General features: G+C 40.7%; 1 protein-coding gene across 1 annotated transcript in view; it reads left to right on the top strand.

Annotated features, from left to right (window-relative positions):
• The window catches only part of LOC139741388 (SMC5-SMC6 complex localization factor protein 1-like), a 33,190-nt gene that overhangs the window by 9,824 nt on the left and 9,235 nt on the right, over positions 1-14,131 (top strand). The window contains exons 11-18 of the mRNA XM_071651970.1: positions 1,466-1,612; positions 3,146-3,320; positions 4,073-4,226; positions 4,997-5,163; positions 6,998-7,092; positions 7,231-7,301; positions 7,903-8,097; positions 13,397-13,513. Coding sequence (XP_071508071.1) covers positions 1,466-1,612; positions 3,146-3,320; positions 4,073-4,226; positions 4,997-5,163; positions 6,998-7,092; positions 7,231-7,301; positions 7,903-8,097; positions 13,397-13,513 — 1,121 coding nt within the window. The remainder of the gene's footprint in view (positions 1-1,465; positions 1,613-3,145; positions 3,321-4,072; positions 4,227-4,996; positions 5,164-6,997; positions 7,093-7,230; positions 7,302-7,902; positions 8,098-13,396; positions 13,514-14,131) is intronic.

Genomic DNA, 14,131 nt, shown 5'->3' on the forward strand with positions numbered 1-14,131 from the left:
TACTTTTTTGCAGTATTTAGTACTATTTTTTACACAAAATACTGGAGGTTTCATGGAAAATACAGTGCACTCCTGATATAATGAACACAGTTATAACGAAATTTTGGTTACAACGAAGTAAAATTTAGGCCACAACATCATCCACTCTCTGTATTTTTATTACATATTTGTTCGGTTATAATGAAATTTCTATATACAGTAAACCTCGGATAAGTCGACGTCGAGTGAGTCGAAAATCACTTAACTCGAAGCAAAATAAAAAGTCCCGATTTTTCCCTATGCATTTTCTCTAAGAAATATTTGGATAAGACGAAGTACGAGAGTCGAATTTCGGCTGTGTCGAAGTAAAACATTCAGTCCCTTTTGTACAAAATACACGTAGTTTACATCACTTGAGCCGAAGAAGATTTGTCTGGCATTCTCATGACATTTAGAGGAGAACAAAAAAATCGGCATGTCGCAGAACCCCGTCCCTGGCCTGCATGCTGCAGGTAAGCATGCACACTCACCGTACCGGTATGCACGCATGTCGAATACGTACACATGTATACATGTAGGGTATACACACAGCACATCGATCCATATACTTTATCCATACACACAGCACATCCATACTTTATCCATGTCAAGCCAGAACTCCTTGGTCAACCAATCGCTGCTTTAATATTTTAGTGACAGGCCAAGTGGGCGGAGCTTGTTTGTGCGTGCCCGGCTGGCTGTATAGTTTTGTTCAATGGAGGTGGGATGGGTCTGGGAGAGTGTTTGTCTCAGGGTAGGTTGACAGAGATGGCTACCTACATTGTATGTTGCACCATAGACATAGCATATGCACATTGCCACATTAGCGCAGACATTCTCAGAACTACGTTTAACTACTAGTATTGATACAAATTCCATGTTCAATTTAGAACAAAATAAGAACATTATCTTCAAGAACAGACAAATTTGAATGCAAACACACACACGCACGCACACACACACACACGTGCATGCAAATGTACTATAATACATGTACATAACTGTGAGTCGAAAAAAAAAATCGACTCTCGCGAGAGTCGAATTTCACTTAAGTCGACGCATTTTTGCCAGTCCCGAGAGCTTCGACTCATGCGAGGTTTACTATATCTTAAGAAAACTGCCGGTCCTGAGGACTTTGTTATAATGGGAGTCCACTGTACTGTTTATTCCTAATTCTATTACCACACGTGTCTATTGCAGGAAAGGTAAAAATACTGTTTTTCCACCAACAATACATTTTTTCAGCCATCAGACTACTGCAATGTCGTTTACAAGGTTGGCATCCCTGTTTTTGGTGTCGACTTGTATCTCATTAAGAGAAAAAGCATCAATCCGTAGTATTTTTCTTTACAGCAGAACATTGTCTAAGTGCAGAAACAAACAAACCAACAAAAAAAAAACCCAAAGAGTCTTGTCTATTTAAAGCCTTTCCTTACCAACTCAACAGGAGAGCGCTGGATGGCAGGCAGGTCACGGAGGATGCCCCAGACCACGAGAATGAGCAGTCTGTCAAGGTTGCCATGGATACAGCCGAGCAGCTCCTCCACTTCCTGGTCACTGTGATGGAGGAAGATTTCATTGCAGCTGTCAAGAGGTACACCAGAAGATTTCTTAAAATCATTTTGTAACTGATCATCTATCTAAAGCGTCACTTTTATTTTAGCTTTTCTTTTAAAAATACACCTCAGCATAGATGACAGTTGTGAGACAATGTGTTCCATTTCATTTGCGTCATTCTCACATAGAAATCCTGTTTATGAGGTAGGCTGCTGGACTAACATTAGTTTGTGTCTTCTTAGGTCACTCATCATAATTCTAGATGATCCCTCACAAGACATATAGGCCCGAATTCACGAAGGTGGTACAAATGAAACCATGATTTAACCCTTTGAACCCCGCATTATTTGAGATGGTCATGACCCTCACCCTGCATTATTTGCACATATTGAGCATATTTTGCTAAATGACTAAATACATTGGTAATACATACAAAAAATACAACAAAAACAAATAACCACAGGTCTGTGAAGTGTGGTTATGATTACTCCAATTATATTTGAGCTGCAATAATAGCTTATTATGACAATAATGATTATAATCATAATGATAATCAACAATAGTAATGTTAGCTATAAAAACAATAACCTCACTCCCTGACTGTGCCACGCCCCCTTGACTTCGACGAACACCAACATGATCACCTCCAGCTCCAGCTCTAACGGCATCCCAGCTGCTATTTCCCCCGCTGGTACCCGGCTGAGATTGTACATTACCTTGTGCAGCATCTAGCTCATCATCTGTGTCCGTTTCATCTTCAAAATCACTGTTTTGACTATAATATGACTTGTCAATAGCTTCCTCATAATCACCAGATGATTCACCTAAGATTATCGCATGAGCCTCCTCTGCAGAATAGCATCTTTTTGCCATTTTTATAGCTCAAAACTTGCAAATCCAAACCGTAATCAACGAAAGTATAGACCGAAGAATCTCTCCACATCGTTGTAGTGAGATGGTGTCATATTTAGGGGGTCACCTGACAGTTAAAACTCAAGTTATCAATGTCACATGATTTCTGGCCGGTATACCGGCCTTTAGGGTATTTGCATGTTCTGCGCGCGGCCGGTTTTCCGGCCTTTCGGGTTCAAAGGGTTAAACCATGGACAAAAACCATGGAGTGCCAAGTGTCACATGGAATATTGCGTTACGAAATCAGTCATTTCGTCAATGAAATGATTATTTTGTAAGGAAATGACAACATTTTGCAACTAAATGAACATTTTGTCCATGAAATGATAATTTCATTAACGAAACGGTCATTTAGTCGACGAAATGACCAATTTTGTAACGAAATATTCTGTGCGTCACTTGGCGTTCCATGGTTTCATCTGTACCACCTTCGTGAATTCGGGCCATAGTGTACATAATTATGTCTCCCTCCCCATTCAGTGAACAAGGTTGGGTAAGAAGTGGCCAATTAGACCTGCTGTTGAGCATGCGAGGTGAATCTAACAGTGCAACTTACAGTAAGTGGAAGGAGTGGAAAAATTGTCAGGGTGCTGAAAGTTGTGATGTCAGATGTTCATCTTCTTTCTAATCTCTGTAATTATTTTGGTGTCCATCCCAGGGTAAATGATGGGTCAGAATGTTTGGCGTCCAGTGGCCCAGCCTGGTGCATCCTCGCCCACATCCTGTGGTCGTCTCAGCTAGAGAGGGCGTCCTCCAGGTCATCCACCAACCTGACGCAGCTTCTGGGCCTCTTTGTGGATGCAGTCAGGATGGCCACAGTGTGTCAAGACTGGGTAAGTGTTTGAGTTTCTTTCAGAACTTTAACCAATTGTTAGAGTTGTGTTATTTAGAATATATAATCAAACAACGGATGTTAACTTTTCCTTGGGTAGAATTGCATTTGTTTCCAGTTTTTCTGAAACAGATAATGGTAAAGGACAACGAACGCAAGATTTAAATTAAGAAAATCATTTATAAAAAGGTGTAAAAGCAGAGGGAAATGTCTCCTGAAACAGATTTTTTAATGTGACTTATAAGATATTCACGCCACTGAGAGATCGCGAGTTAAAACTGATCGATTCACTTCACTGATTTTCGCCCCAGAACAGCTGTCTTTTTAATTGTTGCATGTTGGGAAAAGAAATGTGAAGTTTTAATTTCTGAACATGCATTTCTATTGTGAAGTAGCAATGCTTAGTAATGATGAAAAGGGAAAAATTAGATGGGATTACTGCATATACCCTCTGCTAGTGCCTGCTGCACAGTAACTCTGCATTACCAGAAGTGCACAAGTTTACACAGGAAAGTGTGGTCCCACTTGACCTTTGCATGTTGCATGTGAATAGTAAGCCGCATCTCCTCATTCATTTGCACATAGCGTACAGCCAGTATACAAATCTGACTTCTCCTGACAAAATGTTTACATTTATATGTGATGGGGAGAATTGTCATGCTGATTTGCTCATTTCTTCGTTGTTTTTTGATGGCTGGCTTCTTCCTGTAATCAATCATTTTGTGAATTGTTTCTGGGTCTGTCCTCCGCTAGATGTCTGTTGCTGGTTTGGTGGCAACACTGGTCCAGATAGCTGCAGAGGTCTCCGCCAGGCTCGGGGAGCTGAGGTCCCCCAACAATCCAAGCAAGGGGAGGGATGAAAACCAGGAGAAGTTCATTGAAAGGCTGGCATCACTTGCCAAGCAGAGTAAGTTGCTGACTTTACAAACTCTTATCAAGAGTTATTTAGCCCAAAATTTTCAGATGAAAATAGTTGTCTTGTATGTTTATGAGTGGTGTATTTTTTTTCTAGCACACATAAAGTCCCTGACTGGCAATACCCTTTAACCTATCAGTAACTGAACCACCTGAAACTGCCCGTCTTATTACTCCCTAATATGCCCCGAAACCGCCTGTCCGCTCTTTGATAGTTTTATGCTTTACTCTTTTTATTGTTTTCATATAGAATGTATAATTGTGTAATTTAAAAGAGGTCAAAGGTCAACAAAAGTATGTCAGAATTACTTCTGTACCACACCATTCTCTTGGTAAAGTCTTAATAGACTTTCAAATAGACATAACTTACAATAGACAAAAATAAACATGCAATGAGCTATTTTACATAATTTAGAAAGCTGATGAAATGAGAGTAATATAGCTGCACCCTCTAGGAAACAATGGCCATTATGTGTGGAATCTTCAGTTGCTAAAGGATTGACGAGGAGTTGTTTAATGACCACACATAACCCCACCATCTGTATTCAATACCATTTTAACTTATAGCTTTATAGTGTTACTGTTGAGATAAAGAATGTATATTATGTCTGCACCTTCATGCTTTCACTTAATTTGCTATTCACCTTTCTTTGAAATTAAAAAGTATGATTTCTTCACTACTAGTCTTTGCTCAAGTCCTTGTGGTGATGATACAAAGATGTCTCTCTATCACTTATATAATTATAATCTTCTATGTTTCAGATGATATTCCTAAGAGCAAGGCGTGTCTGGAGACATTCCTGTCCCTGTTGAAGCCCAGCTGGGTGTGTCAAGGTGTGGCAGAAAGTTTCCTCCAGACCTACAGTGACCAGCTGGTGGCAGAGTCAAGTGCCTTCTGGGCTCACCAGCCCCTGACCTTAAAGAAGATCGTGAGTAACTCAAATTATATCTTGGCTGTAATGAATTGTCTTGATGGTGAAATATAAAGAGGGATGTGAGAGTTTAGAGCTTAATGTGGTTTCAGATTTTTAGCTCACCTGAGCCAAAGGCTCAAGTGAGCTATTGCGATCGCCCTTCGTCCGGCGTCCGTCGTGCGTCGTCCGTTGTGCGTCGTGCGTCGTGCGTCGTGCGTCGTGCGTAAACTTTTTCATTTTCATCTTCTTCTTGAAAACCCCAAGACCGATTTTCATCAAACTTGGCAGGTAGCATCCCGAGGGGGTTAGGAACTCAATTTGTTAAAATGGGCACCATGCCCCACCCAGGGGGGCCCCAGGGGGGCCCAAACCCCCCAAAATTAAGGAATCTGTAAAAATCTTCTTCTCTAGAACCAGAAGTGATAGAGCTAAGTTAATACTATGAGTTAGTACATTGATGACTGTAGTTTCAAGTTTGTTCATGGCAGAATCAGGGGTGCCCCCCTTGGGACCCAGGGGAGGGGGGTGGGGAAGGGTTCTAATGGGGCCTAAATTGTACATTTTCATCTTCTTCTTGAGAACCCCATGACCCATTTTCACCAAACTTGGCAGGTAGCATCCCTAGGGGGTTAGGATCTCAATTTGTTAAAATGGGCACCATGCCCCACCCAGGGGGCCCCCAGGGGTCCCAAACCCCCCAAATGAAGGAATCTTTATAAATCTTCTCTAGAATCAGAAGTTATAGAGCTGAGATAATACTATGAGTGAGTCCATTAATGACTGTAGTTTCAAGTTTGTTCATAGGAGATCCAGGGGTGCCCCTCTTGGGTGGGGGGGGGGGGGGGGGGGGGGTGGTTGGAAGGGTCCAAATGGGGGCCTGAATTGTACATTTTCATCTTCTTCCTGAAAACCTCATGATGGATTTTTGTCAAACTTGGCAGGTAGCATCCCTAGGGGGTCAGGATCTCAATTTATCAAAATGGGCACCATGCCCCACCCAGAGGGCCCCAGGGGCCCCCAATCCACCCAAATTAAGGAATCTTAAAAAAATTGGGCCCTTATTGTACATTTTCATCTTCTACTTGAGAATGCCTGGTCAAATTTTGGTAGAGCTGTGAATAATTTAGATTAGTGACTGCGTGAAAGGTGAACTTGTGATACTCAGGTGAGCGCTAGACCCGCGGGTCTCTTGTTTTTTTAAGCTATCCACAACCCACTTTTCAGACTGATTTTGTTCTGTTCAAATGCATTTAAATGTTTGCAGTTAAATGCACCTTTGACTTTTTTCCTAAGTTTCAGAATTTTAGATTAATGGAGGATTTTGTAACTTTTCTAATTCTGTAAGCCATGTTTTCAAATAGAGAAGGAAAAGAGTCAAAATAGATCTACCTACACACAGTTACTGCATATTCATGTTGCTGTTGAGAACTAGTGTTATAATTGTTAGCTTACTCATTGGACTGGACTAACTGTTAGGTGCACAGGGTTTCTTTGGCATATTTTGTATTCTTTCAGAGGTGGATAAGTCAACAGGAATCTCCACCAGTCGGCCAAACTAGTTGTTAAAAGGCCGGTTCTGTGAGATTTGCTCCTGTGGCAGTTGCTCCCATGAATATCTGTACGCTAAGCAAAAAACATAAACCTACCCACAAACATAACCACAACCGTAATCCTAACCCTCACATCAAACTAAACCTAAAACCCTAGCACTACCTTAACTCTAACCCTGAGTCCTTGGAGAAAATAAGACTAGAGCAACTGTCACAAGATCAAATGTTGTGTCATTGAAACGGCCATTTAAAGTGATTCAGTCTTCATGTTTTGTTTTGTTTTTTTTTTACTTTCCCAGGTGTACTACTACTTCTACCATGCACCACATCCAGCTAGGACCCACCGAGAGGAAAACACAAAAGATGCAGCTGCAGCTCCCCTCAAGACAATAAGGTAAGTTTTCATTACCATAGCAACCTGCTATCCAGATCAAGTAACTTCACATGCTTTTTTACACCCTTTGTACAGCAGATCATACTGATTAATTTGATTGTTTTTGTTTTTTTTGTTTGTTTTTATGCCTTTCCTCAGCAACCAGCAACCACCGAGTTCAAAGACAGCTTCAAGAAAAAACATCAATGTCAATCGCAAGAATTGCAGAGGTGAGAAGAAAAATCTGCTAGTTTAGATTGTTAAACCAGGCTTCCTCTCGTAGCATGGCTTCAAAGCTTCAGGTGACCAGCCCGCAGAGCTGCCAAGGGTTCTTGATTCTGCACAAGGTTCCCTGGGGAAAAAAAAAAAAGATATATCTTTCACGTCTTGTTGAATAGTGAGTAGAGTGCCCTCCCTGAATCGGAAATTGTTGTCACATTTTGAGACCCTTCTCTTAGATCCTTTATTATGAAGATGTGGATATTTTGGCAGCCATGTGACCAGGGAAAACAATGGAATTATTCTATTTTCTTTATGCGAGACTCAAACACTGTACAAATTGAATTACATTTAAAAGGGAGAAAATGTGATATCCAAATATGCCATTGTATATGTGAAATGAATATTAAAAATACATGATGTATATGTGCTAGTGTTGGTTCATTCTTGTGATGAAACATCAATAATTTGCAATGTTTGCCATGGCATTGTGATAACAACTGATTTATCATTACTGTTCAGAGGACCTATGTGCTTTAGTTTGAATCTTCATGGCTCTGACACTAAAATCTGGTCTCCCTTGACGACCCGACCCACCCTCTTTTCCACCAGGCGAGACCCCGCTCCATCAAGCCTGTATCAAGGGTGACGTGGAGAGAGTTCGCGAGCTCCTCGTATCTCCCTTCATCGACGTCAACGCCCAGGACAATGCGGGATGGACCCCGCTTCATGAGGCATGTAACCATGGCAACATAAACTGTGTACAGGAGCTGCTCAACTTCAATCCAGATCGAATGCTGCCAACAGGTGAGAGAACAGTAGAAAAGGAAAACATCATCTCTGATCAGCATTTGATGACATACTGTATACGCTGTCATTTTCGCGTACAAATATTTTCGCAAATAGGAGGTCACGGACATTTTCGCGAGATGTTGTTTTTGCGAATTGACACAGAGGCCTACACAAGCGCACTACTACCTTAGCATATGGTGACATTTTCGCGCGTTGTCAAAGTCACGGTCCAACTGAGATTTGCGAAATTCGCGAAAATTAAACCCTCGCGAAAATAACAGCTTATACAGTATATAAATGGTACCCTGGGGTATCAAATTTTAAAAATCAGCCATTTTGTTGAATTATTATTATTTTTTTTTAAGGTTGTACCCTGGGTTGCCAAAAGGTGGGAAATTATTTTGGTGCTGGAGCTAGCGCGTGCTAGCCACTGCACTGCACTACACTGCACTGCACTGAAGCACACGCTATTGCTAGCACAGCGTACCATGCATGCATAGTATAACATACATCGGCATGGGAATGACTATATACACGCACATACAGTGCGTGCATTTCTCTGCAGCTGTCCTCGAGTGGACATAAGGTGGCGCTACACAGCGTGGTACTCCGGGGTAGCACGTGATGCATCACATTGCTGGCTGAGACCAAGAATGGCTTTACGTATCACAGTATTGGGGTGTGGAGGTATTGATATCGTGTTGTGGAGCTCGATCTTGTCTACATTTTAGCATCATTTTCAAATTATTTTTATTTTCAGTAAAATGACAAAAATTTAAATCAGAAGGACACTTTTTTGCCCTATATTTGCAGGGTTCTCGCCAGGAATGTCTTCACGCTTGTCGGCATTTATGCGCGCTGTTCTGGGGGTGGGTACGGAAGCGCGGAAGCCTTCGCTAATGCTCAATACAACACAGATAAATCGCCGCTAAAATGCCACTAAATGCGACATTTTCACGGAGATGTAATGAACGTTGTGAGGGGCATATTCTCACAGAAACAATGCAGAAACTCCATACCTTTTGTTAGCGGCAGTTCCTAAATAATAAATGAAAGAGAAGTAGGTGCCGATGGTGGAGGTTCCGATTTCTTTTAGGCCTTTCCTGTTTCACTGTTGCAATAATTAGCCGCCTCTGCATCGCAACAACGCGCGCCGTGTTGCTTTCTCGCCGTCTGCTCGACCACGTGGTAGGCCTATTGCATGCAGATGCGCGAGAAGCGATCGAGAACTTTCGGAACATCGTTGCACTTTCTTTCTGGGTATGACTATACTGCGGTAGTTTGGCCGTGACATCAAAGAGATATCATACAAAAATGTAATGATGGTCATTATTCCGAAGGTTTGTTTAATCATAAAATGAAACGATTCATGAGTACTTCGAAGGTTTGTAATCGAAAACAACAACAACACCAAAGGTCGGTACTACAGATGAATGTTCAAAATAAAACTGATTTCGTTCGAAGATTAACAAACATTTTTTCTTTTTTATTTTCCGATCAACGAACCTTCAGAAAGGAATCTATCATCTATCATCGTGATTGCTTCAGAATAACAAACCTTCAGAATAAGAAAACACCCTTTTGGGGCCGTTGTTGTATTCCGAAATTATACTGGCAGAACATTCGAAATAACAAAACTGATTTCGTTTGGATATAAACGAATATTTTCTCCTTTATAATTTTTCTATTAACGATCATTCAGAATTAAGAATGTAGAGTATTATTTTGCCATTATTCTTTCGGAGTAACGAACCCTAAGGGTAGGAAAACTGTAACCGTTTTCATTTCTTCTTTATCGTTTTCGGATTAACGATCGTTCAGAATTAAGAATCTAAAGTATTATATCGTTATTCTTTCGCAGTAACGAACCTTCAGAGTAAAAGAAAACTGTAACCGTTTTGGGGCCGTCGTTTTATTCTGAAATTTCACTGACGGAAACGTTCGAAATAACAAAACTGATTTCGTTTTGAAATGAACGGACATTTTTAAAAATCATTTTTGGACTAACGAACCTTCAGAATAAGGAATATAGCATTATTTTTTCATTAATCTGTCGGAGTAACGAACCCTAAGAGTAAGAAAAGTGCAACTGTTTTTTTGGGCAGTTTTATTCCAAATTTCACTGGCAAAACGTTCGAAATGACGCACTGATTTCGTTTTGAAATTTACGGACATTTTTCTTTATTCAATTTTCGGTTAACGAACCTTCAGAATAAAGAATCTATTGTTATTTCATCATTACTACTTCTGTCGGAATAACAGACCCTTATAGAGTACGAAAACACGCTGTTTTGTGCCGTCGTTTTATTCCGAAATTTCACTGACAGAAACGTTCGAAATAACAAAACTGATTTCGTTGTGAAATGAACGGACATTTTTTCTTAATCATTTTTTTGGATTAACGAACCTTCAGAATAGGGAATCTAGCATTATTTTATCATTAATCTGTCGGAGTAACGAACCCTCAGAGTAAGAAAACTGCAACTGAGTGTTTTGGGGCAGTCGTTTTATTCCCAAATTTCACTGGCAAAACGTTTGAAATGACGCACTGATTTCGTTTTGAAATTTACGGACATTTTTCTTTATTCAATATTCGGTTAACGAACCTTCAGAATAAAGAATCTACAATTTATTATTTCATCATTACTACTTCTGTCGGAATAACAGACCCTCAGAGTACGAAAACACGCTGTTTTGTGCCGTCGTTTTATTCCGAAATTTCACTGGCAGAACGTTCGAAATAACAAAACTGATTTCGTCGTGAAATGAACGGACATTTTTTTCTTAATCATTTTTGGATTAACGAACCTTCAGAATAAAGAATCTAGCATCATTTTATCATTAATCTGTCGGAGTAACGAAAAAAAAAATGAATCTTGGTGGCGATAACTGATGCTGGTGTAGAGAAAAACAAAGACAGCTCGCTCAAAAGATGCTTCCTTCTTTCAGTTTATTTTCTCCCCAGTCATTCCTATCGTTCTCCTCCCATGAACCCCTGCCATGCAGGGACGATGAACAAAACAAAATGTTACCGATGCTGCAATGAAAAAAAGAAGAAGAAAGAAACACGTCCTCAAAGCAAATTATCTACACTTTTCAAGTTGAACAAATTGATGTTCGTAATGAAGAATAAAAAAAAAAGCACGACCTCAAGCAGTGGGGAAACTTGATATCATGGCTTGTGGAAATTTCCATGAAATTTCCACGAAAGCCAGGTGTCAGATAAAGAATGTCGCGCGTACTGCCACCTTGCTTCAGTGGTCGTAAACAGCGTGTACATAGCATGTAAACCAACTGGGAACATTGATGAATGATCATCATTTATTTTCTGCCCGTGAAGGCCCCCCTAACCCACCTTTTAACAAACCCAAGCCAGAAGCACGTGGAGCATTACGTATACGTTGAACTTGAAAGACCATCATGACAGAATTACTATAGGCCTAAATTTCGGCCCGGAGAAGGAAAATGGAATATTCACGAATGACGTTTACAAATCCATAGAAATTGAAAAGGCTAAAATGGAACGCATGGCTTTTTAGATTAAAAAAAAAAATAACCCACTGAAACTACCAAAACCTAAATAACAATTTGCATTTGCTTACTCCATCGCAAGTTCTTTTTTCGTTTCTTTTTTAACGAAAAATGGAGTTAATTTTCTCTCTGCGGCAATGCTTTGAACGCATCTAATTTTGCGTCATTGCCGATGGCCAGCTTCCTAAAGAATTGATACGAATCCTTTCAAATATACGAAACAAAGTCTAAAGATCCTGGATCCTGGCGGTGAATTTCGGTGGTATTATAAATCCTGCTCACTATCAAAATTTAATCATCTGTTCATTGTGCCATTTTACCAACCAACTGTTCCTGAAAATTTCATCCTAATCTGTTCCCAAATTTTGACTTATTTTGCGAAAAAAGAGACAGACAGGCAGACAAACTAACAAACAAACCAAAGCAGCCAAAAAAAAAAATACAACCTTTGGCGGAGGGGGGCATGCATTTCATATCGTTTGTTTTTGCGTAACCCGACAACAAGCGTGACAACAAGCGAGCACGTGTCAGCCTTCCTCAGCCTCCTTCGGCCTCCAACCCTCTCTTTCCGTCCTCTCTCTCCCTCTCACAATACACTGTACCGTTGTACGCGCAGGCGGCTGTAAGTGGCCGGCTGGGTGCTTGTGCATGTGTGTGTGGATCCCAAATCAGAGCGCATGTGAGTGAGCAAGTGTGTGATGTGGTGTGTATCAGCAGGGAGGTGAGACCTCCCTGGTATCAGCTAGTACGTCGCTCTGTTGAGCCGCGTTGTTGTGATAGGTGCGATGACTGCGTGGGTAAATTTTTGCACTTGTATAAGTATGTAAACTGCTGCTGCTTTCAACATCTAGCTTCTTTTCTAGCCAGATAATAAAGACTGAAAAAGGCGAGAAATTGGTCCGAACTTAGCTCGTCAAGCAAGTTACCCTTGTCGGCAAGTTCACGCGTGGTGTTACCCTTGTCGGCAAGTTTTACCCTTGTCGGCAATTGCTTCTTCAAACCGCACGCTTGTCGGGGCCGACAAGGGTGATATACGCTGGCGAGATCCCTGATTTGGAACAAGGCTTATATGTCTACCCACTTTTGATAAAATAAACCTTTTTGTTTCATGAAAATTGATTGTTTGTTTTTATTTATGCTGAAATTTTAGAACGCAATAACGCCCATCTGGTTCTCAGCTGATGATATTGTCTCTAGGGGTGACAAGACCTCATATCTCAAAATCACGAATTTCTATGAGAGCAAACTTTAAAGAAAAGTTACAAAAACCAACCATGCTTTCACTCTTAAAGTCAGTTGATTTCTGTAATGACCTCCAAAGTGCTGTTATGACTTGCGGACAAATGGCTGCGATGATAACATTGTAAATAGTGGAATGAGTTGTTCTCTAAATACTATCATTTGCAAGTTCATCCAAAATTGATGTGGAAGAGGGTGGGGACAAGCTTTGCAGAGAATTACAAACACAAATATAATCACAAGGAACACACATTTTTCTGTCATAGGCAAATGTCTATTGTCCATTGTTCTACTTTCGGTTCCAAAACGTGCTTATCAGACGAAATCTTCAGACACTTACTTAAAAAAAAAAATGTTGTCTCCCTAAAAAAAAAGACTCAAAACACACAACAAAAAGGGCTAATTCTGTGTGTGATTTCACAAATATTTTGCTCTTTATAAATCCATTCTTCATCTATTTGGATGTGGAAATGGTTTTAACTTTTTAATTCTAGAATCAGAGTGGATGATAATGGTCGTCTCTGATTTGTTTCTTTTCCACCAGGAAACAGCCGTCCGAAGTTGAATTTGGAGATTGCTCCGTCATGCGGCACCACAGCACTCCATGATGCTGTTTGCAATGGCCATGTCGAAGTTGCCAGGCTGCTTGTCGCAGTTGCAGGTGGGTGCACGGGATGGTCCAGGAGGGGTTGTAGCATGTGACAGCCACATGCTACAATTTTCATGTAACGTTCTGAAAGATGCATTACATTCAAGATGCCATACCAATAAGTGACAATATGCAGAAAACAAATTTTGATGTGACTCCAATGCATCCTTAAATCTTCTGAAAATTGGCTAGAAAAGTTTTATCTCAAGTTTTCTTCTCACTAACAGTGAACCGATGTTCTAATGTAGGGCTAAGATAACACCAGAGGGCATCTAGAACCATAGAGCTTCCAGGGCCTGGACCCTATGTCAGAGGCACAAGAACATTTGCCCATTTAGATTCATGCTATCTAGAACTTTTTTCCATTCAGGCTGTTAAACTTGCAAGTTGTGGACTACCTTGGGGTGGACACTTCTGCCAGGACTAGTCTTTTTCCAGGCTGTTCTTCACCTTCACATAAATGTTGTGCAATCACAGCGTGCCTTATTTATTTGTTTATTTTTTATGCCTCCGCAACGAAGTGGCCGGAGGCATTATGTTTTTGGGTCGTCCGTCCGTCCGTCCGTCCGTCCGTACGTCCGTCCGTACGTACGTCCGTACGTCCGTCCGTCCCGTTTTGTTTTTGTCGAT

The sequence above is a fragment of the Diadema antillarum genome, unplaced genomic scaffold, assembly GCF_040938485.1.
Source record: "Diadema antillarum isolate AM-2024a unplaced genomic scaffold, OU_Dant_1.0 seq00000927_RagTag, whole genome shotgun sequence".
Taxonomy (NCBI): Eukaryota; Metazoa; Echinodermata; class Echinoidea; order Diadematoida; family Diadematidae; genus Diadema; species Diadema antillarum.